This window comes from Podarcis erhardii (genome assembly GCF_964252035.2).
Source record: "Podarcis erhardii genome assembly, chromosome: 1".
NCBI lineage: Eukaryota > Metazoa > Chordata > Lepidosauria > Squamata > Lacertidae > Podarcis > Podarcis erhardii.
This window is the reverse complement of record NC_138497.1, coordinates 41,369,986-41,394,699: the sequence shown is the minus strand read 5'-3', so window position 1 is coordinate 41,394,699 and position 24,714 is coordinate 41,369,986. Positions and strand designations below refer to the sequence as shown.

Sequence of the window (24,714 nt, the reverse complement as noted above, 5' to 3'; positions counted from 1 at the left end):
TAGTACAGGTTAACTCATTTAAACCACCTGGTTTGGCAGTTGCTGTCCTTATCAACCAGGAAGTAACTGTTCTTTTGATAACGGAAGTTATCTCAGACCACATCAGAATTATTCATGTCCATAGACACAGATGTATAGCATTCAAGCCATAATGGATTAACTTCTTTATAACCCTTATTCATTTATGTGGTTATTCATTTTAAATGCAGTAGTCTTATACAAACTCATTTTCAGGTTTTCCATGTTTAAAATTCTGAAGTACTGCCTAAGAGTATTGTTTAGTGGGAAGGAATGACTATTTCACAGTGGTCTAACAATTGCCCTGTGTCCTAATATCCCTCATTCACGCCTATATATGATTTTTGAATATGTGGCGATCAGCCTTCTTTCAGCCCAAGCACCATTTACCATAGTCTGCTACGTCACCATCATATGTCCATGAGCGCATTTGTTAGTCCAGATTAGGAAGGCTGGTTCGTGAGCAGGGATCAGGTGACTGGATATAAATCCTTCATGAATATTCAGCCTACCTTCTTCATGAAGATACAGAAAAGGTAAATGAGATCCCGAGGCCTTAGTCAGCAACTACCTTTCACTGGAGAACTGTTTGAGAATAGAGTCGGGGTGAGTGGAGAGCCAAGGTTGTCCCTATCTCATCAAGGTCACTAAATTGCCAAATCCTATTTCTATAGACATTTGTCCCTCAACATCCCTGTTTTGTCTCTAGGATGACAATTTCATTAGACAAGTAGTACCCTCAGTGGCGGGACGCGGGTGGCGCTGTGGGTTAAACCACAGAGCCTAGGACTTGCCGATCAGAAGGTCGGCGGTTCAAATCCCTGTGACGGGGTGAGCTCCTGTTGCTCAGTCCCTGCTCCAGCCCACCAAGCAGTTCGAAAGCACGTCAAAGTGCAAGTAGATAAATACCGGCGGGAAGGTAAACAGCGTTTCCGTGCGCTGCTCTGGTTTGCCAGAAGCAGCTTAGTCATGCTGGCCACATGACCCGGAAGCTGTACGCCGGCTCCCTCGGCCAATAAAGCGAGATGAGTGCCGCAACCCCAGAGTCGGCCACGACTGGGCCTAATGGTCAGGGGTCCCTTTACCTTTACCCTCAGTGGCCTGGTTTGGCCTAGAGTCTTCCAATGACTTTCCTAGACGTGGAAATCATGTAGACTTCTTCTGATCCACTTCGACATGCCTTGTTAATGGTATGCTCTGACTTGGGAACATGAGGGTGTGCCCTCAATCACCCCAATTTGCCTTGTTATTCAGGGAATACACAGATCCAGTGCGCACACATAGTAAATATTACTTGATTTTACTACCAATTATGAATTCCATACAAGTTAAACATGGACATACTGTGAGTACCTTATTTGCATCTGGTTATATTGGCCAAAGTGTGAAATGAGATGTCTAAGAAAGTCCTATTGGGAGAAACAAGTGTAAAGAGGCTTACATAATTCATTTAATTCTTTGGGTAGGTTTCAATCTAGTTATGATGTTTCAGACATGGCTATATTCTGAACTAAAAAACAGCAACCCTGTTCAGCACAGTTCTGACCACTGGTCTAACTAAACCCTTTCTCTACCTCAGCATCAATGCACACAGCTTTAAAGGTGTAAATTCTGAAGGAAAAGAATAGAAATAGACTCACATGTTCACTTCATTTTTAACATTATGCAGGATCATTTGCTTGTGGCCTGGTTTTGTATATTAAGCTGCAATTCACAATCTGGCCAGCACCTTTATGGATATTAAAGCCATTTCTAACATTGAATATTCTCAGATATTGCATTCTGACTCTCTAAGCAAAAAAGCTATTGAAATTTTCACTTTCTTCCAAGCAACACTTGGATAAAAAAACAGAGTACTGCAGTTCTTTATTTTTCCTAACGCACACTCACACACATATCCATTTGTGCCTTTAATCTATTCACTGTGATTGAAATATACATTTAAATGAGCAAAGAAACAGATGTGCTCCATATAAAATATGCTATAAATCTTGTCGCACAACTTCTTTGCTCCATGCTCTCTTTCAGAAACTGTCAAATATCCAGTTTTCATTCTGGTATAAAATGCTCATTTTCTGACTTGGCGCCAACCACCATATGCCAGAATAAAGTCAGTAACCAACAATAAAAAAGGCAACATAAGCACCTTTGAAATGGTACAAAGCAATTAACAGTGGGAAAAAGTCTATATAAATCTATGAAGAATTAATCTCTGCTTTGCCACTATCCTGCTGTGCATTTACAATGAGCCTCTGCTCCTGACCACCAGAAGTGGCTTAACTTCATAAAAGGAGAATGTCCTAATGAGGGAGGGAAAATAAATGAAAATGAAAGCCCTTGATTCTTTTTATATCCTTTCCACCTTTTAACTGTTTTAGGAAAACATAGTTTTGCATATGTTCTGATCTGTGAGTCTGCTGCACATCTTGCATGCCTATATTTTTACCTGATCATGTGAAACCAATCTTTGCAAAGTTCAATGTGAAGAAATAACCTCAGCTTCATAAATCATTGTTAGCATCCCACAGGAGGAGGTAATGCTGTGGTTTTTCTCTTCTAAAACATTTCAAGCCTTCACTTTCATATGTTTTTTCCTAAAATTAGTTTCATTCTGCCCCTATGCATTCTCATTCTCTCTCTCTCTCTCTCTCTCTCTCTCTCTCTCTCTCTCTCCCTCTCTCCCACACACACACACACACACACACACACACACACACATATATACAATGACCCATTCTTTACAAATCAGGCTGGATATATAAACCAATTTACTTGTTAGCTGGGTATTTATAACAGTCTCATGTTTTAGAGAAGACCTGTTTCCTATTCTTATGGACCATCATTTATCATAATTTTGAACATATTACCCCGTACTTAGAATGTGCTGATCTTTATGTTTTTTCTCTAATTCTTGCTAGAAGATTTTAAATGTGAAATCTGCCTGCAGAATAGATTAGTTTCAATTTACTGAGTTTAAAAGGGATTAAAACTAATTTTCAAGTTTTTTTAAACTGTTTGGGTATGCTTAGCAATCTCAGAAGTATGAATCAATGACATTCTGTTTGTAATACTAGCATACATTTCTGTTATGTTTAATAAGAATGTGTTTTAAAAGTTATTATCTGTAATCCCAGCTGAAAAAGGAATGATAGATTAATGTCATTTTAACCTACTTGCATGGGAATATTTTTGCAAAATTAGATTTTTGCAGTTTCCAGTTAGAAAAACATTACTTTCAGCATAATCTAAATTTAGAAGCGTGTGGGGTATTCTGTTAGCACCAGTATATTTTAGTGAAGTGTTGCTAAAGAATATATTAATTGAAAACAAAATTTAAAATATCATCTTTCATCTTCTAAGCAGAAGTTTTCTTTAAGTAAAACAATCTGTCTTTCAAAAGCAAATTTCTAGGGAGAGAAGATTGTCGTTTATATTGAAAGATACCAAAGAAAAATGAATATATAATATCTGGCTTAGCTGGCCTCACTGCCATAATACCTAGTAAACTAAACTTCAACATTATTTTGACAAATATATAGGCAACATTATCCTATTTTAAACAGAGCATATTTTCTTAGTTTCCTTGTGTTACTTCTGATAATAAACAGTTGAATTTGTTCTGTGGGCTGAATGCATAAATATAATCAGTGTTTTTGCATGTGAATACTCAAGATTTCATGTACCGTGGACTTGAAAAATGTTAAGACTTCCAAAATCCCTCCAGTTTAGGGATGAGTAGTATCTTACCCTTTGCACACCCACATGCACAAATATGTATACACTATACTTACATATGTACACTTCTTAAACATCAAAGCAACACTGGTTTGAAAACAGGTTAGGTTACAGTATTGCACATATAAAACCTGTCATTTTTAAGATTTGTTAAACACTGCCCCTTAAAAACGTTGTTGTTGTTGTTGTTGTTAATTAATTAATTAATTGAATTTGTATACTGCCGTATACCGTCAGGTCTCTTGTACATCTTAAGGGAGCAATCCAAACCCAAGATGAGCAAGGATGAGCAAGATAGGATTGAGCAGTTCTCAGATTTAGCAAGCCAATTCCTGGTACAGCTGGGCCACACCAGTGTAATTTCCCCATGCTGGGGGGAACGGGACTTGGGAACAAAAATAGACATTTCATTAGTTGATCATAAGCAACACAGAGAGTTTTAAAATAATCAAATACAGTGGTACCTCGGGTTACATACGCTTCAGGTTACAGACGCTTCAGGTTACAGACTCCGCTAACCCAGAAATAGTACCTTGGGTTAAGAACTTTGCTTCAGGATGAGAACAGAAATCGTGCTCCGGCGGCACGGCAGCAGCAGGAGGCCCCATTAGCCAAAGTGGTGCTTCAGGTTAAGAACAGTTTCAGGTTAAGAACGGACCTCCAGAGCGAATTAAGTACCTAACCAGAGGTACCACTGTAACCAGGAAGGATCAGGACCATGATTCGGGGGGGGGGGGTGTTAATATTAATCATGCTACATATCGGGCGAGTACCTGTCAAGGACTTGGTCATCCAGAATTTGGCCTTGTATACATGAGCTGTCCTGGCACATATTGGAGATCTGGCTGGATGGGACAGGAATTGTAAATTGGTCCACATTTTGTGCACTCGGTTTCCTGATGCAGCAGCTGGCAAATCTAAGTGATTCTGGTGGGCAGGGAGGTAAAGTTGCCGTAGTTTGTGTGATTTTTATTTTCCTGTCCAGTTTAGCAATCACTTAATTTTGAGTGTGGTCTACTCCACTGAGCCTAGGGCTTGCCAATTGGAAGGTGGGCAGTTCAAATCCCCGTGGTGGGGTGAGCTCCCATTGCTTGGTCCCAGCTCCTGCCAACCTAGCAGTTCGAAAGCATGTCAAAGTGCAAGTAAATAAATAGGTACCTCTCTGGCATAAAGGTAAACAGCGTTTCTGTGCGCTGCTCTGGTTTCGCCAGAAGCGGCTTAGTCATTCATACTGGCCACATGACCCAGAAAAAATCTCTGCGGACAAACGTCGGCTCCCTCGGCCAGTAAAGCGAGATGAGCACCGCAACCCCAGAATCATTTGTGACTGGACTTAACTGTCAGGGGTCCTTTACCTTTTAAATTTTGAGTGTATGCACCTAATGGTGGACTTCTGAGCAGAGCAGAGATACCATTAATATGCTAAACAACCCACTGCTCAAATAGTCTCCCTGCCTGATTTGGTTGAGGTGATCTCCGGTCTGGTGTTGGAGCTTTCTTAAACCACTTTACTTTTCAAAAAGTGCTATTCAGATCCATTAAAATGAATGGAAGCTCAGAGATTTATTTCAGTGAGGTGTGAAAATGCCCTCCATCAGTCTGAAAGGTGCCACCAATTTTTGTGTAGTTTTTGCCACAGCAAATTAACATGTCTGTCTTTTATGGAATTCGTACTCAATAATTGTCTAGCTAGAGCCAGTTTTTTAGCTCTAGGGTTATGGGTTTGAATTAATTCACAATCTGGTCAAATTCATTTCACTTTGTCTATCGCCTGCATAATTGTCAATCATTAAATAAAGAAAACCTACTTTGGGCAGTAGCTTGCACCTTTGCAACATTTAAAGAAAAGGTGAGTGAGAGGAGATATGATAGAGGTGTATAAAATTTTGCAGAGTATGAGGAAGGTGGACAGAGAAACATTTTTCTTTGTCTTTCATCGTACCGGACCTCATGGACATCCATTGAAACTGAATATTGGAAGGTTCAAGACAGCCAGCACATAGTTTAACAGCCAGAACATAGTTAAACTGTGGAATTGAGCGGCTTCAAAAGAGGATTAGACAAATTCATGGTGGATGAGATTATCAGTGGCTACCAACAGTGATGGTTATGTTCTGCTGCCCCTGTCGGAAGCTATATGCTTCTGAAAACCAGTTACTGGGTACCAAAGAAGCGGGGAGTGCTGTTGCACTCAGGTCCTGCTTCCCTGCTTCCCACAGGAATCTGGTTGGCCACTGTGAGAACAGGATGCCGGCTGGATGGGCCAATGACCAAATCCAGCAGGCCTTTATTTAGATAAGTGGTATTAATGGCATATTCAATGTAAAAGAAATGCTTACAGAAATCCAGTCATTACATGATATATGCCTCTCTACTCCAGAGGCTATGTTGTGTTGGAGTTCCAGAAGAGATTTCCCAGAACATGTGTTTTTGTCAAGAATGGATCAGACAGCACAACTTTCTCTCTTGGTCTGATGCCAGACTGTCTGGAGAGATGGCTTATGTCCCTTGTCAGGAGCTGATGAATCTTTATAGGTTACCTCTGATTCCTGGGGAAAGATCTCTGGTGACGTCTTCATACATTTGTCCTTCCCTGCATGAGAAGAGCAGCATCCTGAAATTCCATTGGGAACTTTAATCTTGCCCTTTTTATAAGAGCCCCGCATTATGCTGACAGCGGAAAATAAATGGCTTTGTTTCCAAAGATGCTGAAAACTTCAAAGATCCTAAATTGAGGGTTAATATACTTATTAACCGAGAACACCAAAAGTTCTGAATACAGTGGTGCCCCGCAAGACGAATAATAATAATAATAATAATAATAATTTATTATTTGTACCCCGCCCATCTGGCTGGGTTTCCCCAGCCACTCTCGCAATGCCTCGCAAGACGGAAAACCCGCTAGACGAAAGGGTTTTCCATTTTGGAGGCGCTTCGCAAAACGAATTTCCCTATGGGCTTGCTTCGCAAGATGAAAATGTCTTGCGAGTTCCTGCGGTTTTTCCCCCTTTCCCCCCCTTTTTCTAAGCCGCTAAGCCACTTATCAGCTGATCCGCTAAGCCGCTAAAAGCCGCTAATCCGCTAAGCCGTCAATGGGCTTGCTTCGCAAGACCAAAAAAACGCTAGACGAAGAGACTCGCGGAACGGATTAATTTCGTCTTGCGAGGCACCACTGTAGAAGGAAATCTGTGGCTTAAAGGGTGAGGGAAGAGAGCGCCTGTCATGAATGGATCCTCTAGATGTTAGATGGTTGAGATTCCTGCATTGCAGGGGGTTGGGCTTGATCCCTTGGTATACCTTCCAACTCTACGATTCTGTGATTTTAGGAACAATAGCAGATATGCAAGGGTGACTCCATGCCACATTTTTTAATACTTACGTGTCCTTCGTGTTCACATCATGTATAGAAACAAGTGTGAGACAAGCATTCAACCCACACATTAGGAAGCCATGATGAGCTTGCAACAAGGTACCTGTCTTGGTTTGCTTCAGCATGCAAGAGCTAAATGGAAAGCAGGAAAATGGACAATTATGCATGTCCTCACTATAAATGTGATGCTTTTGCAACACAACAAGAATAGTTCTCTGATGAAAGACACCCTGAAAAGCTTCTTTCTATCAAGTAATACCCAGCTTGAAAGCTGTGCATGTACATCCAATTAAGTTTAGAGCCCACATGATATTTGTAGAAATACTTCTTTTATCCCCACTGCACTGGGCTCCACAATCCTTGCACCTGTTCAGGATGGAAAGCTTCAGCACTACTCCCTACAGTGTCTACAAGAATACACTATAATGCTTGAAATAGCTCACTCTTAGTACGAGAAATGTGAAATATAAAAAAAAATACTTTAAAATGCAGATACATATTCCGCTTTCTTAAATAATAAACGTTTCGTTTATTTGTAGCTGTAGAAGAACATAAGACAGTGGAGAGCCATTTGGAGAATGTGCAGAAGTGGTGAGTATTACAGCTTCTTTAACACGTTTGCGTTATGAAAGGTCCTACTTCATCTTTAAATATATTTGAATAAGTGAAAAAATCATCAAATGCACCAGAGTCCTTATTTTTAAACACATGCTCATACTTCCAACATTTTCATACAGCTTGTCTTGGACTTTAGGGAACAAGCTGTCTGAAATGGAAGCTTTCTAGACAAAACAGTTCATTATGTGGTAAAAACTGTTCCTAGAGTGTTCTACTGCAGACTACAGGTTTTGGTGAGGGGTGTTGAATGATTGATTAAAATAATCACATGCACAGAAAAAGCAAAGACTTGGTAATATAAGAAGCTGCCTTAGATTAAGTGAGGTCATTGGTCTGCGTGGCTCAAACGTCTACACATAGTTCGCATATAGCACTAAAGCAAACTATGGTTTAGCCTGAATGCACCAGTGGGTCGACTCCCAAGACAGGAGAATGGAAATGTTTTGCTCCACCAGTTTTGCTGCTGCTGCTGCTGCTTTGAGCTAAGTTTGTTGGAAAGAGACAAACCACTAGTCTGGGTTTAGGCAACATATTGAGCTCGGCGTGCTGAGTCATGGCTTGGGACACAGTAGTATGGCTGCAGCAGAACTGAAGAAGAAGCAAAGCGGCTGCAATTTCTCCATAAGTCTGCATGCTTGCATATTCACGGTGAGGAATGATTTGACTCAGCGTTCCTTCCAAACTGAGCCATTGGCAGCAGCCCTCCAGTTTTGCAGCCAGGGGCCTCACTCTGCTGTACTAGGGAATGCCGGGATTGAATCTGGGACCTTTTGCATGTAACACCCTGTGACTGAGCTGTGTTCCTTTCTCCAAGAGAGAATCTCTGGGAACTCAAACTCAAACTGCAAGCGCCATAGAGCAGTTCCTTAGCCATAGCAGCAGACTTAGAACATTTCATCTCAGCATCTTGGCTTTTGTAAAGGGAGAATTTCTGCTGTGTATTTTTTAATGTAGGGAAGCATTCAGACCTGTAATCTGAAGTGGTGCGGTCTAGGAACAATTTTACCACATGCTTGACAATTTGTATACCGTTTAACTACAGTTGTCATCAGTTTCAAAAGGGATTTGCTGTGTAGGTACAGATTGTTGTTTACACTAAAGCCCAGTTGATACATCAAATCCCAGCTGATGCAATAAATGCTTTTTTGTTGTTGTTGAGACATCTGTTCCTTTCTTCACTGATTTGTATGTTCAGATTTCAGGTGTATAGATATTAATATACATTTTAATATTCTAATACAAGTTTGTTGCAAAACAAGTTTAACAGTAGAAGACTCTTTCTAATGTATTTCAAGAGTACTTCAGCCTATAGTATGGACCAGGTAAATCTTAATGTATTAGCAATAACACCTGTTGTTCATTGCTGCTGTCATCAGTTTACCAAGATCCTGAGAAAATAAATCATTTTCAGGGTATTATACCTGCAGACTTTCATTGGGTATCAACTGGTGTGATGTTGACATTGCTTTTAATAAATATAGGCTGTAATTCTGGGCTCATCCACACTTACCTTTTGCCTGTATTTTCCAGGAAAAGTCCACACTTTCCTAGTCCGTATGCGCCACTTTTCCCAGGAAAACTGGCTCTTTAACGCTGAATAGGAGTAAATGGCAGTTTGGGTTTTTCACAGATTGATGAGAGCATTAAACAGCAGGTCTTTTGTGGGCAAAATGGCATCGCAAAAAAAAAGTGCTCAGGCATGGACTGGTAAAGCACAAACCTGTGCCTAGAAAGTGTGAAGGAAACTTAGTATGAATGAGCCCTTTAAAAGGCTGAAGGGGTTGGGGGGTTTTGTTAGTTAGTTAATTAGTTTTCTTCACCCCACAGAAGGTGAAGTTAGTTAATGCATAGAGCCAGGCTCATCTCATGGTCTGGACACCGTAGGCTCTGAAGTAAGAATAGAGTTCTAAACTTAGGTGCCCCTAGAAGGGAAATTTAACTGTTTTATATATAAGACAGTTAGTCGTTTTCCTCAAAAATATTCCAAGTGATTTGGAAAGACTGCTTAAAAATAGAACAAATTTCCAGGATAAAATGGCACCATAATAAAAATAAAACAAAATTCCTAGAAATAAACATGGAAAACACAATTAACAGTAGCAATAGAGTCAGCATAAGAATGTAATTAAAAATAAGTCATAAATAGATCATAAAATGCAACCATTAAGCAGTTGCACAGCTGCGAATGCCAACTGAAATATAAATGCCTTAATGTGACAACAAAATTGGAGGAGGAAAGGAGCTAAGCAAACCAAATCTGTTTCGGAAGTGAATTCTGTACAATATCTCAGTCTAGTCTATGGTGTCTGCAGGTATCCATCCTTGGAGAAGCCCACCACTTTCTCCTTCAGAATCTTTAATTTTTTTAAGTAAACTTTTTGGCTTTTGTTGTTTGCTTGTTTATTTGGAGGCAGGAGCTGTGGCCTGCGTTTTGTTTGGGGTTTTTTGTGATTTTGGGAGAGGGGAAGCAGGAGGAGTTTAACCTGTTGTTTGGAAGATTTTACTGAGTATCACCAGTTTTTGTTCCATGAAATGGGTATTTTGTGGTGCTCACAACAGTTCCTTAAATTTCCAGATACGCTTCAGGCACAAAAATAGGTATGGTACCTCTGATCTAGGACTTTGGGGGCTTCCGAATACCCATGGTGAAGAGCATGTCAATAGGTTTCTGGTAAATAAATGTTGTTTCAAAATCAGATACTTTCTAAAATGTCTCCGTGCCCATATTCATTCATATTGTGGATTAATGTACGCACCCACCAAAACAGCACCATTATTATTATTTAATTCAGAAGTGCTGGGTGGATCCATTGCTGGTACAGTTTCCAGATTACAGCAGATTTATGTTAATTGCCAGCCTAGGCTACTGAGTCAGAAATCTGCCCTGAGGGAAACTGAACTTCCACCTTAGGTTTATGTGCTGACAATTTTCCCCTCCCCTGCCCAACACTGTAGCTTTGAAGAATTGGTGGGATACTTCGGGATAAAACCAAAGTCTGGTGAGAAGGAGACCACGCCAAACTACGTTTTCACGGTGTGGTATGAGTTCTGCAGCGACTTTAAGGCCATTTGGAAACGAGAGAGCAAAAACATTTCCAAAGAAAGGTAAGGTTCTAATAAAGCCATTAATACAATTTTTTTTTTAGAAGTCTGGGAAACTGGTCCTTTTTAAACTCAACAAATTATACTCCCATATTTCACAGGCGTCATTGTTTTCTTTCAGATCAAATGGACATCAAGGAAAGATTATTCCCTCAGGGTGCCTAGGAAAATTCACCAAAGGGATGCTGTCCCCACAAAAAGATAAACACATATAATCTGATAAATTACACTTTCTTAACCCCTTCCAATTACTAGCTAGTAAAATGAAAGGGGAGCTGTGCTAATTTGTAACAGATTGCTTCTCTTTGCATTTTTGTGTTGGACCGCTCTAAATGAGGCGATATTGCTGTTGCAGACAGGACAGACAAATAAAAGTGAATGCTTTTTCCAGTTAATATACTACACTTGCATCAAAGGGTAGCCTATGAGATTCAGGCCACACTTAGCACAGCGTTGAAGTCCCACACTGAATTTACAGCACCGCTTCTTGGTATCCTGCTGTGGACATCAAACTCCATGCCGCAGCATCTCCCACTGTCTTGTGATTTTATTAGGTTTAGTTAAAACCTTTTTTTAAAAATAAAAGGTTTCACCTCTTGAGATTCGTTTTTTAAAAAATTAAAAGAAAAACGAGCACTTTCTTTAATATACTTTCCCCCCTTTTTTTACTGTATGCATTTGCTCTGTTATGTCATTCTATTGTAAAATAATTAAGGGAATTGCCCAATAGGTGTTTCTAGTCCAGCACTCTTATTGTATTTCTTTTCATGTACACTGATAGGAAATTCAAATCTCCATGTGTGCCTCTCCTTGTGTAGCAAGGTAGCATTGACATTGTGGAAACCTCACAAAATCATTTAGAAGTAAAACTTTAAGCTAAGGGGGGGAGAACTCCCAAAACAGTCCCATGAGGATCGGGCATGCTCATTGACTGACTGTAGGACAGGTAATGGAAAACTATGGGACGGTGGGAAGAATCCAATGGAGTATCGTAGGAGAGGGCATGACTGTTATCCTTAGCAGAAACACTCCATGCTGCAACATCTTGTTGCAGGTCCTGTTCCAATGTGCACCTTTCCTTCTTCTGGACAAGCACAGACTCATTAATTTTTGTTTGTTCCTTTCTCTCTTATTAAATGTTGAATATGATCAGTCACATCAACGCTTCCCAAAAAATTGTTGCAGTTTGTGATTGAATTTTGAAGAGGCCAGTTTAAAATGAATGAGCAGATGAAATTAACAAGCTCTCTGGGTGACTAGTAATGGGCACAATAGAAAGCAGTGATAAAGATGGAGTCCAGAGCAATCATGCAGAAGCATGTACTCTTTTAAATAGGTGCAAGCCTTTGATTGGGGGGGGGGGGGAGTGGTGTGTAAACAGTAAAAGATCACAAGATGGCTGCAGAATTTGTGACTCACCAAGACAAATGTAGTCCATCCATCACATACTAAGGCTTGGCAGCTCACAGCTTCTCTAGGCCTAGTGTGAACCATGCCCCTTAGGGTGAATATCAGTGGGTGATTGCATGAAAAATGCCAGCCAAACAGATACTCTGCACATCTTCAAGTCTTAATGTGTACAAACAGAAATCATAAACCTGATACTTTTTATATCTTGAGGTCTGTTGTTTTGTGTACTAAGAATATAAAGAAATAATTGTTACTCTGGAATCTGAATCATTTATCAGTTAGTTGGCCTTCTGTATGAAACAGCAGTGTTAATCAGGCTCAACATTAGAAGTTTAAATATCCTTTAGCATGCAATTTTAAATTAGATGCAGATAGAGATAATCCAGTAAATTGTCGTGCTAATTATACACATAGATCTTCTGATTCCTTTGTCACAAGCAGCAGTCTTCTAGAATAGTCAGTTTCGCTGCTTAGAGGGAAAATGCTGCGGAGGGGGAGATACCATATTTTTCGCTCTATAGGACGCACCGGACCATAGGAGGGGGAGAAAAGGGGTAAAAAAAATTCTTGTTCTACCCCTCTAAAACAAGGTGCGTTCAAGGTGCACTCACCCAAAGCCTCCGGAGCGCAGCAGGAGTTCCCGCTGCGCTCTGGAGGCTTCAGGCAGCTACCATCCCCAAGCTAGAACAGCGAGACCGTCTCGCTGTTCTGGCTTCGGGAACAGCCTTTGTAGCCTTCGCAGGGCAGCAGGGTGAAGGCACCCTGCTGCCCTGCAGAGGCTTTGCGCACAGCCATCCCCAAGCTAGAAGAGCGAGATGGAGCGCTCCGCCTCGCTGTTCTGGCTTGGGAACAGCCTTTCTAGCCTCTGCGGGGCAGCGGGGTGAAGGCACCCTGCTGCCCTGCAGAGGCTTTGCATGCAGCCATCCCCAAGCTAGAAGAGCAAGACGGAGTGTTCCGCAGTGCTCCGTCTCCCTGTTCTGGCTTTGGGCTTAGCCGTGCAGCCTGCATTCGCTCTATAGGACGCACACACATTTCCCCTTAATTTTTGGAGGGGAAAAAGTGCGTCCTATAGATCGAAAAATACGGTACTTCTAAAGTGAAATTGGTCATTTTAGAAATTTTTGCAATTTGTTACTTGATTAGATCTACTTATGAGCAAGTGAATTTTGCTTGCCATTTCAAGGAACATGCTAGGGGACAATGTTGCTCACTGTATCTCCTCCAAATGTTGGGTGAACTAAAGAAACAAGCATAATGGAGGGCTGCTGCAAACATTTGTAGAAGAGTCTTTGCATCGTGTAACAGGAAGGTTCTGCAGCAATTCTCATGCTTCCCCTTGCACAAGAGAGAGTGCAAGGAGAAGAAATATTTGAATTTGGTTTCACTTTTCTCACCCAACACTGAAATGGAAAACTGCAGCCAGTGAGAAAAGCTGGAACTTCAGAATGTGGAATAGACTCCACCTGCTGTTACCCAGAAAACTGATGCAATATGAACAGGATCTGCAGAGACAACTCTGCTGTGGATGTGATGCTATCACTTCCTCAAATGTCAGGACTACCTAAGAATATAATAAAAGTTTGCTGGATTAGACCAAAGACCCTTCTAGTCCAACATCCTGTTCTCACAGTGGTCAGTCAGGTGTCTTATGTTTCCCATCACAAGAACACTCTCCCCTCTTGCAGTTTCCAATGATGGGTACTGTTTCTGACTGTGGAGCAGTTCCCCACGTCTTGTAAAGTATATAACCAAAATCAGTTTTAAACAGGCCAGGCTCTTAAGAAGTGAAAGGCAGTGAGTTTAGAGGGAGTGGTGAATTTCATATTAATAAATTCAGAGTAAAATACGTGATTTTGGATATGCTGTTTTGAGTCTGGATTAGCCTTCTTGAGTAGCAGGATAAGACTTGCATATATTTTGTCATGAGAATGAATGGTTTGTTTTTTCCTTCTTAACACCATGAATTTTATTCATATACTTTGGTGGGGCTTGTGTTTATTTACTAATGACTTCATTAGATTACTTTTAGCCTTTAAAGGTTTCAGTTTATTCTTAGTTCAACTTGTAGATGATTCATGAAGACAATGAGTAACTGATGTCAAGTATATAAGTTTGAATGACAGATGAGTTGTTTCTTTATCACATTCAAATGGCTTAGAAAACCATGACCCTTTAGAGGTTGTTATTTTACAAAGTATGAGTGACAGTTCGCCAACCATATTTTCCAGGAAGAAACACATTTAGAGAACTGAGAAATAACCATTATGTCTTGAAAAACAATTATTTTCCTAAGGTGTATTTTAGTGTAATCATATTTTTTTCATGACCTCAGCAGAATAGAAAAGGAGCCAGTTTATACACTCAAGCTGTAAATATTTCTTGGATTGCAGCATTTAAAATTCCTCAGAGAGAAGAAGGAAGGTTTGCATGTTTGAACGCCCTGTGCCAAAAAACAAAGGCCACCTCTACACATAGGAAAGGCGCATGCCAACTTCCAATCTAATCCAGGATCCACATTGGCCAACCAGAAGGAATTACAGTGAATCCTTCAGTTTAACACAGTAATTTTTTTGCAATGCACATCTTCATAAACAAGAGTTTACATGTCAAATAAAGAGACACAAAAATAGTTTCATTCAATTAGATTAAGAAAGGTTAAATACCTTGGTTCTTGAATGCCTTGGTACTTGAACATTTCGGCTCCCGATTGCCGAAAACCCAGAACTAAGCGTTCCAGTTTTTGAATGTTTTTCGGAAGCTGAACGTCCAATGTGGTTGTTGGCTATTGTTTCCTGGGTGCCTGAGCCAATCGGAAGCTGCGCCTTGGTTTTCAAACATTTAGGAAGTCGAAAGGACTTCCAGAACGGATTACGTTTGAGAACCAAGGTACCACTGTACCTGATGATTCAAATAGTTGATAATTTTTATTCTTTTCTTTACAACATTTTAAAACACAAATGTGAACAGAGGCAAGTTTGCAAAATTTTATACAGGATACCCATCTAGCAACAAAATGATCCTATTTTTCCAACTTGTCAATTATGAGATGATGATGGTGCCCATCTGACTGGGTTGCCCCAGCCACTCTAGGCGCCTTCCAACAAATTAAGACATAGTAAGACATCAAACATTATTGTCACTATTGGTTCTACTAGAGTATTTTGAGGTTATTCAAAGGACAGTGCAACATCTCTTAGCAGACTAAGAAAAAACAAGTTAATGGTAGCTTTAACCAAGCAATGGGCTAGGCTGCAAGGGTTTGTTTTGTCTGAAAACTACTTGACTTTTAATGTAAGAAAAGTGTAGAAATCTAATTAGATTTTTATCAGACATTTTAGAAGAGGAAACACTTTAACCATGCTGCCCTACACTTAACCTACCATGAAAATAAATTAGCTGCCTGTGTATTATAGCTGATTTTCGCCCCAAGACAAAATCTGCATAGTATACAGGAATCTGAAGGTACTCAAAGGTACAAACATTATATATAACTAGCAAACATACTTACTACTTAAATCAAAAGGCAGTTAAGATGAAATTCCTGGATTACCTCAGTAACAAATATTACATGAATATTACATGAAAAGGATACAGCAGAAATATATTACGTGTACCCAACAGTCATAAATTTGGTATGGCTGTTTTGCTCAGCTGGGTGAAAATTTTGAATGAAGTAGCTGAAAAGTATTATCTTACTCTCAGTACCATGCGGTAATCTCAATACCACAGGGATGTGACACTGTTTTAGGGTCAATTTACACGGTCACTTTCATGGGCTTATTTTTAATCTGTAGTGACTTTTAGTCAGTCCTGATTTGAGTATGGATATAAAAAACCCAGCCATTGGAGTGTTGAGGGCCTTTCTGCTTCATCAGATTTCTTATATAATAAAAGTATATTCAGCTATTGTGGATGATGCAGCCGCTCTCCTTTAACGGAGCACCGCTGTTATAAGAGTATTGCATTTTCCCAGTTGTGAAAATGCAGTATATTGGACATTTGCATAGATAGTCTTTTGGAAACAGTTACAAAGATTTGAATCTAGACTTGCCCTTCTGCAAGTGGAAGGGCTCCTTTCATTCACAGAAGAGCCTTTAATCCAGTGCAGGCTCCCGATGGTAGAAGTGATGGGAAAGAATTTACACTAATTTCCCCTGGAACCCATTGTACCATCTCCAACACTTTTCTGAAGGGCACTTTTGGGGAATTACTGGGGACTGTAAAGGGGTGAGAGAATGTTTCCCTGCCTTCCATCTGTGGGAGCATCCACTCACAGGCCATTGTTAGTACTCTTTATATAATATAATTTTTATCAAATTTCCATTTTTTTTCCAAATTGACTTCAAATTAAATAGTTACATTGTTTCATGCATTGACTTCCCACCCACACTTCCACAGTGTTTTTCTTCAAACCCTTTTCTACCGTGTTATATATCAAACTTATCTGTTATGGAAACCCCTCTAATACAATTACTTTATCATTTTTCTTCCATTGTTCCTTTCTCAAATCTTGCCCGTGATTTCATTTGACTGTAGTGTTTTTTCAAATACAGTCATACCTTGGTTCGCGAACGCCTTGCGAGTTGAACGTTTTGGCTCCCGAACACCGCAAACCTGGAAGTGAGTGTTCCAGTTTGCGAACGTTCTTTGGAACCCGAACGTCCGACAGGGTTTCCACAGCTTCCAATTGGCTGCAGGAACTTCCTGCCGCCAATCGGAAGCCATGCCTTGGTTTCCAAATGTTTGGGAAGTAGAACGGACTTCCGGAATGGATTCCATTTGACTTCTGAGGTACTACTGTAGTCCAAAATGGCCTCCATTCTTTTTTTTAAAAAAAGGTTCATTGTTTCGATCTTTTAATACTGCTGTCAGCTTTGCCATTTCTGCATAGTCTATTGCTTTTAAAAGCCATTCCTCCTTCATTTGAACCGTCTCTTCTTTCCATTTCTGTGTATATAGCATTCTAGCTGCTGTAGTCACATATATACGTAAAAGGCCATTGTTAGTACTGTAGTCCCTGAAAAATCTGTTCACCTCCCTCCTGAAACCATGGAGCAGCAGGGGTGGGGATGTGTGGTCTTATCTACAGAAGCATGTACAGAATTATATCGGTGCTTTTAAAAATAAATATATGGTTGGTATTCTTCACATGTCTCACAAATTCAGATAAGTCACAATGGATTTTTATACAATAGATGTCAGTTTTGATGTCTCACATTACGTGACTGAGCCTTTGCTGAAACTCCACTTAATTAGCTGCTTTCTGATTTGTGGGGAAACTCTTTAGTTTGCAGCCTGAAATCATGGTTTTGAGGGCAAGTGCCAAACATGCCATGCTGATGTAAGGTATGAAATGGCGAACTTTGGTATGCAGTCAACCAGGAAGTAAGTAATTAAGAAGAACAGACAAGGAGAGGGAGGCACACACAAGCTCATTTCTATTGTGCCATGTCGTAGTTTGGCATTATATGTGGACCTGACATAAAGCCAAAAAAAAAAGTATCCTCCACTAAAAAGTAACATACATTCCAAGCTTCAGTTTGAAAACAAGCATTGAGCTTGCCACAGTACAGAACATTGTCAGTTACAGCTTGTATCTATTGAAAAACACAACAGCCTCAACAAGCTAGTACCCTATTCAATAACATACTGCAAAGTATACCCTAGCATCCTTTACACATCCCATAAATACAGATCATCAAGTTGGAATTTAATATGGTGATGATAGTGTATAGTGCCAACAAGCACTTAATAGCACTTGTTGACTTAAGGTCCAATCTACTGGTTGCTGCGCCAGCAAGGAAGCCGTCTGTGGCTAATAATCAGTCTCTGGGTATCAGATCACTTCATGGCTTAATTCCTATTCTTTCCTCCCTCTATGTTGAGAATGAGAAGAGGCCACAGGGTTAAGTAAGCAGTGTTTTTTCTTCCTAACCCTTGGCACAACTATGTATGTTCTTGTAAAGGTGAAAATTATTCTTTTACTTTATAGACACAAAAGTACTTTTTTTTAAAAAAAGGCTCATTTGAACTTCTATAGTTCATTTGTATATATATTTTTTTCAAAATAGCTCTGGTTCTTGCATTTAATCTGAAGATATATAGGTTTGAAAATGTGATCCCTCAGAACAGAATTTGGTAGGGACATTTGAAGTTAATTGAACTTCTTACCCAAAACTCAATTGCTGTGTGTTTTGTTCTTTTTTTTCTGAAGCAAATAATCAGGTGGTTTAAGGTTTTGTTGAAATATAGAACTCTACTTTTTCTGTTGCCTAAAGTTGTGGTTTTCCACACGGCATGGCAATACACAACAGTTGTAAAAGTGTGTTAATATTATTGCTGACACCAGCAACCTTTCTTCTCAATTCGTTTGCGTATTTTGACCTTCTTTGCACCATGATGAGTGATCCTAAATCTTCTTTTGAACGGATTCCCCTTACATATGGTCAGATTTCATGGTTTAAACTAACTGCATTCCTTAAGATTCTTTGCCTCCCTCCCCCTCCATTTTAACTGAAGATTCAAAAAATATTAATGGGAATTGTTGTCTTGAATGGAAAGTGGGTCCCGGCTGCATCACTCACAGGTCAATGTAACGCAGTAGTGTTACAGTCCCTTCCTAAAAGTTCAAAAAAGTTAATTATATGAATTAAGAGGGGATGTTGCTCTGTGGATTAAATAGGCTGCAAACTCTAGTTAGTATCAGTTCTCACAACAAAAAATGTAGTTCGCATGTTATGCTGAACAGATGACACCAAATTATTAAAGCCGGTTAAATCTAAAGCAGTGGAAAGAGTTACCAAAGAAACTCACAGCTCTATTTTTGATAAATGCAAAATTATTCACAAAGTAACCTCAGTTATGTTTATATGATATTGAGAATTTTTAACACTCTGCATATACCCATAAAACATCTGTTTGTAAAGTATCTGCAACCAAAATGATAAACAGAACACTATGGTTTATTATGACCACGTTATTTTCAATGGCACTATAATGCCTTGAGTCCTGTTCTAACCATTCTGTTCAGTTGTTGAAATTGTTTACAAAAAGAATATAAGGCCATTCATTCATGGAAATGCTAAAATGTTTAGCATAAAGTTCTTGAATGTATTGAGGGAATAAATATGAAGCTGTTCTTAAAGCTTCACATACACATGGAAAATAGAAGTAAAAACCTTAATTTAGCCCAAGTTATGATACAGGAAAGTGGTCACAATATCCAAACACTGGCACCAGTCAAGATTTTTAAAAAGTCATGTGAAGAAGTAGCCTTATCTGCTTGATTTTGAATTTTGTATTGGATCCAGAACTGTAGTTTTCTTCATATTCTATTAACTTATATTGGAGCAGTATCCCAGCTTGACAAGATTGCTTCCTGATGCTGAGGCCAGGCAAAAAATAGACTTTGGTGGTGAACCATTGGCCAGTCTCCAGTTGGCTACCTAGTGCTCACTGATTGCGAGGATTCTTTCAAAGGATGCTGGACTAGGACAATCTTGGGCTGATCCTGATTCATAGTTATGTTTAGTTATGATTTCACTGTTATGAGATCCTGAGTTTATGCTCTTGAAGATGCCAAGAGCAGTGGTGGGCCACAGGATTCTCAGTTTCTAGTAAAAACAACAATTTAGGAGAGCACAAATTCACTTTCTGCAAACCCCAACTTGTTCCTATGAATCAGAGACTGTGGTTTAACAAGTCAGCTTCATAACGCACGGTCTGAAATTGACCTTAGAAACTGGCTAAAGTTTGTTTTAAATCCCTGCTTCCTATGTAATGATAACCCAAGTAGAAAGTGAAACCAAATTGTGCCAGAAATCCTTTTCCTGGACTTGTGGGGTGAGGAGAGATATGGGGAAGTACAGGAGCCTGAGGTTTATGGCAGCTGCTTTCTCCTTGTGCAGATGGGGAACCTATGACTCTCCAGATGTTGAATTTCAGCTCCAGTCAGCATGGCCAATTGTCACAGATTATGGGAATTGTAGTCTAGCAACATCTGGAAGGACACAGGCTGCCCCCCCCCCCCATCATGGTGTAGCATTATGTGTGAGCCGGACTTACGCTTCTAACAGTTAGTAGATTAATTAAAGGCTATATAAGCTACATATTTATTGAACTTTTTAAATGAAAGCCAACCATGGTTCTTTTGTTTGGGTCTTGCACGCCATGTCATCCAGGGACGTAATTTCTCAATGCATTTTAAAGATTAAGAACGTTGTGCAAAAATGAAGAGCAGTTCATGGGAAGATTTATAATCCCTGTAACGTGTGGAGTTTTTATGTTTGTACTAAGTATGAAGGGAGAAGAAATCTGACCAACATTAGTCACATACAATAGTATGTTAAGCCTTTGAGATTTAATCACCGAATGCTTAATTAATGGGGAGTGCATTTCTGTATCTCTTATCAGCACACTGTGTAAGTATGGTTTGAAATAAGACCTCTGGAAAGTAATGTGACTCTTTCCTTAAGCAAGAATAATGAAGTCACAAACACTGAACAGCTGTATGGGCACCATTTTGACAAGCAGTGTAGTTGGTTTTTTTTTAAAAAAATAGTCTTTAGGTAGTGTGCGTAGGATAATCAAGCATATTAACCAGTGAAAATTGCAGGAATACAAAGTGCTGTTAAAGGAATAATCTTTCTCGCTTCAGAGGACAGGAAAACAACATGTAAACTTCATAAATCACGGGTGTATATGAAAGCTTGTTTCCAGTATTCTGTCAGACAACACAATGATCAGGAAACATCCCAGGCTGGGTCTATAGAAAGAGAAGCAAGCGGAAATGCTGCTATTGGTGCCATGATGCTTTTCTCCTTCAGCCCATTGTGCTGTGCCACCTCTCATAGTTGTAGCCTCTGCTCTTAACATCTTCTCCTGCCTTGCGGAGAGGGGAGTACCATTCCCTTTCAACCTTTCAGGCTTGATACTGTCTTGTTTGTTTGCACAGTTGCTTTGTAAGCACATCATGCCATTTAAACACACTCAAAGCACATTTCTTCCCTCTCCCTGCCTCCTTAATCCTGGCAACTGTAATTTTCCCCTCACAGAGCTACAGTTCGCAGCACCTTTGACAAGCTACAGTTCCCAGGATGCTTTGAGAACGGAAATATGCTTTGAATATGCTATAAAGGTATCATGTGTACACAGCCTTATTCATATTCAACAACTAAGCGCTCCTGAAAGCAGCTTGCATATGCTGGATATGTACCATTTTTTTGGCTCCAATAAGATTTGTTGTGTGTATTTTGTTTCAGACTCAAAGTGGCTCAACAAACAGTGAACAAGTTAACTGCAGAAAAGAAAGTGGAAACAAAGAAAATCAACCCTACTGCCAGCCTGGTATGATGTGTTTTTAGAATGGCTTTGTCTTCTAGTTTGCTTTTAAAAACAGCTAATAGGATGCATGTTTAGGTCCATTCAAATGCAATTTACTATCATGTCCTTTCCAATCCCAAAGTACATATATTCAAGTAATATTTTTGGAGTGATTGAAGCAGTGACTGGGAGTCAATTCAAAAGCCTTTGCTATTTTAAATTCATTATGTCCATGCACAGACCTTTGCCAGGAAAACTAGTCTGCATGGAAAAAAAATCAGTCCTCAGGAGCTGTCTCGGTTTTGTCACTTGTCTCTGACCCATTGGTGTCCTTCTTTCCTGCTGCATTCTGTACTCTGAATAATCTCAAGGGCTGCTTTTACAATGTGTGCTCCTAAAAATTCCATCACATTTCTGAAGGGGGTGAGAGGGGAGAGCAGATTGAAATGGCAGCCAATAGGGCATTATTTTCAGCCCTTTCCTACATTTGTCACCCTGTTTATCTAGGAACGAGCCTGGCTTCCTGGGTTTTCTCCAGTATAGGCTGTTGTCTCTTCTTTTTGTGCACAGACAAATGGAAAATTCTTTTGCCATATTTGGATGCAACCAGTGCTGGCTTGCCAAATTAAGGTGGATCCAATTTAGCAGCAATATTTGGAAAAAAACCACAACCAACTGTGCTTAAATCATGCTTGTTCCATTTATTATTGGTACAGTCTGGTATAAAGGGGTATCCTAGAGGGGAGATGGTCATTTATCAGTTTGGCTTAAGGAGGAGTGTGGGCCAATTTATCTGGTCTATACTGGCTTTAGTCCACAACTTCTATGTACCCAAGGTTCCCCACACAATCATGGTTTATTACAGTTTCCTCTTTTATCAAGGGACCTCTCCGTATGTGCAATGAGAAATCACTACAGTATTGTCCCACTTTGTGGGAAAGGGATGCCCCTGCTAAAATCAGCTCCAGTACATTTCTCTTTTTTAAAAAAAATCTACTTCTGTATCTAGAGACATTAATCCCTCCCCAAATATTCTTGCTTGTTTTCACATTACTAATATTTTGTGTTAGTGCAATACTAGCTAATGTTAACTGGAAAGGCATTTCAGAACACATTAGGCATATACTTAGGATGATATGAGAGGCTAAGTTTGTATCCAGGTAAATCATACTCAGAGTAGATACATTGAAATCAATAAGTTTGTCATGACTCCTTTGCATTCATTTACAGTGCTACCTTGGGTTAAGAACTGGAAGTCTGTTCTTAACCTGAAACTGTTCTTAACCTGAGATACCACTTTAGCTAATGGGGCCTCCCGCTGCCGCCGCACGATTTCTGTTCTCATCCTGAAGCAAAGTTCTTAACCCAAGGTACTATTTCTGGGTTAGCGGAGTCTGTAACCTGAAGCGTCTGTAATCTGAGGTACCACTGTATTTCAGTGTGTCTACTCTGGGTGTGACTTAGATGCAAACCTAAGTATGCTTGTATAAAGCTTGCCATTGTCTTGGCTTGGCACTTCAGGAATTAATTTTCAGAAAAGAAAAAGCTTATGTCTACTTTGGTTTTGGAGTGCTCCATTCTTCAAGTGTAGTAGACCACATACTCTGTGCAATTTGAGAACAGATGGAAAATTAAAGAAAAGAATGATAATAAAGTTCCTTTTTTTTTCTTAAACAACAGAAAGAAAGGCTACGTCAGAAGGAAGCCAGTGCGACCACCAACTGAAAGAAGACACATGAACATAATCGCAGTGTGACTTAATACCTTGCATGATGCTTCCCTCTGCCCATTCCCTAGAGAGCACCTTATTTTAGATGTTAGGAAGTTCTGCTTTGCTGTTCTCTTCCTCAGACAATCCTCAAAAGACTTCTGGATCCCTTGGCTTGTGCAGAAGAGGGAACAATAAGAATTTGTTTACATGGGAATTATGAAGAGTTCTATGTAACTCTTCCTTATGTGGCTTAAATGCAGTTCTTTTCTTAAAAGTTGTTTGAAGTACTCTATGCAAAATGCACTAATGTAAAAGACAGCAAAAGCAGGGTTTTAGACAGTGAATTAAATAGCTTTTATGCCAGCTCTGCAGGATGGCTCATGTGCTGGTAGACCGTAATATTTACTAAGTCAATGACTGTTTAAAATGATTTTGATGGTATCCAAAGAATTAACTTTACCTTCTTGCAAATGGTGGAAGTTAAGTGTATCAGATGTATTCTGTATTTTATTATGATTATTTTTATAGGAACCCCAATCAATGCCATGGAAGTAGAAATAATGTTTTTGCACATGCGGAGAAAGAAATGTCATTCATATATATATATATATATATATATATATATATATATATATGCAGGTTTTGGTGTCCTCGGGTGTCTTCCCGTGTAAAAGTTGGGGTGTCTAGGCGACGTTTCGACGAGGTCTCACTCGTCATCTTCAGGCTGGTGCTTTCGGCTTCTTGTTACTGGAACAGAGCCAGTAACTGTTCCAGTAACAAGAAGCCGAAAGCACCAGCCTGAAGATGACGAGTGAGACCTCGTCGAAACGTCGCCTAGACACCCCAACTTTTACACGGGAAGACACCCGAGGACACCAAAACCTGCATTCCTGTACCCGTGAAAATCTACGAAAGCAAATATATATATATATATATATATGAGAATAAGGTATATATATATATACTTGAATAAGGCATAGATAATGTAACTGCTACATTCATTAACGTTTGGTGTTTTGTTCATACTATATTCTTCATTTGTCTGATGGCAAAATGAATACTTTCTGTATCAACATGAGGTCAGATTAGCAATATTCAATAATGCTTTATTTATAGTTGGTCTTCTAGCTGTAGAACACGCATTTCCATTATTTATCATTAATCTATACCAAAGCCTATATTCTTTTATAGTCAGCATTTTGGTGAAACTGATTTTAGAACATGTTTACATTTTCCCGTACATACGTGCATGTGTGTGAGAGAAAGATCATTTACAGACATATGTGCGCTCTTGAACATACATTATTCATACACTCTGCTCCATAGACTTTGAATAGAAATACCTCATTGCTCTCCCATTGAGGTACTGTAAGTGACTCATGTGAAGTGCCATTTAGAATCTCTGTCAGGTATGTCAGGATCTCTCCCC

At 39.6% G+C, this 24,714-nt stretch overlaps 1 protein-coding gene across 4 annotated transcripts in view; it reads left to right on the top strand.

Moving 5' to 3' along the window:
* FMN1 (formin 1) overlaps positions 1-23,559 on the top strand; it is a 153,431-nt gene extending 129,872 nt beyond the window's left edge. For all 4 annotated transcript variants that reach the window (XM_081858606.1, XM_081858604.1, XM_081858605.1 and 1 more), the window contains 4 exons: positions 7,663-7,714; positions 10,697-10,846; positions 21,514-21,598; positions 23,255-23,559. In XM_081858606.1, the coding sequence (XP_081714732.1) occupies positions 7,663-7,714; positions 10,697-10,846; positions 21,514-21,598; positions 23,255-23,299 (332 nt within the window). In that variant the 3' untranslated portion in view covers positions 23,300-23,559. The remainder of the gene's footprint in view (positions 1-7,662; positions 7,715-10,696; positions 10,847-21,513; positions 21,599-23,254) is intronic.
* The last annotated feature ends 1,155 nt before the right edge of the window (positions 23,560-24,714 follow it).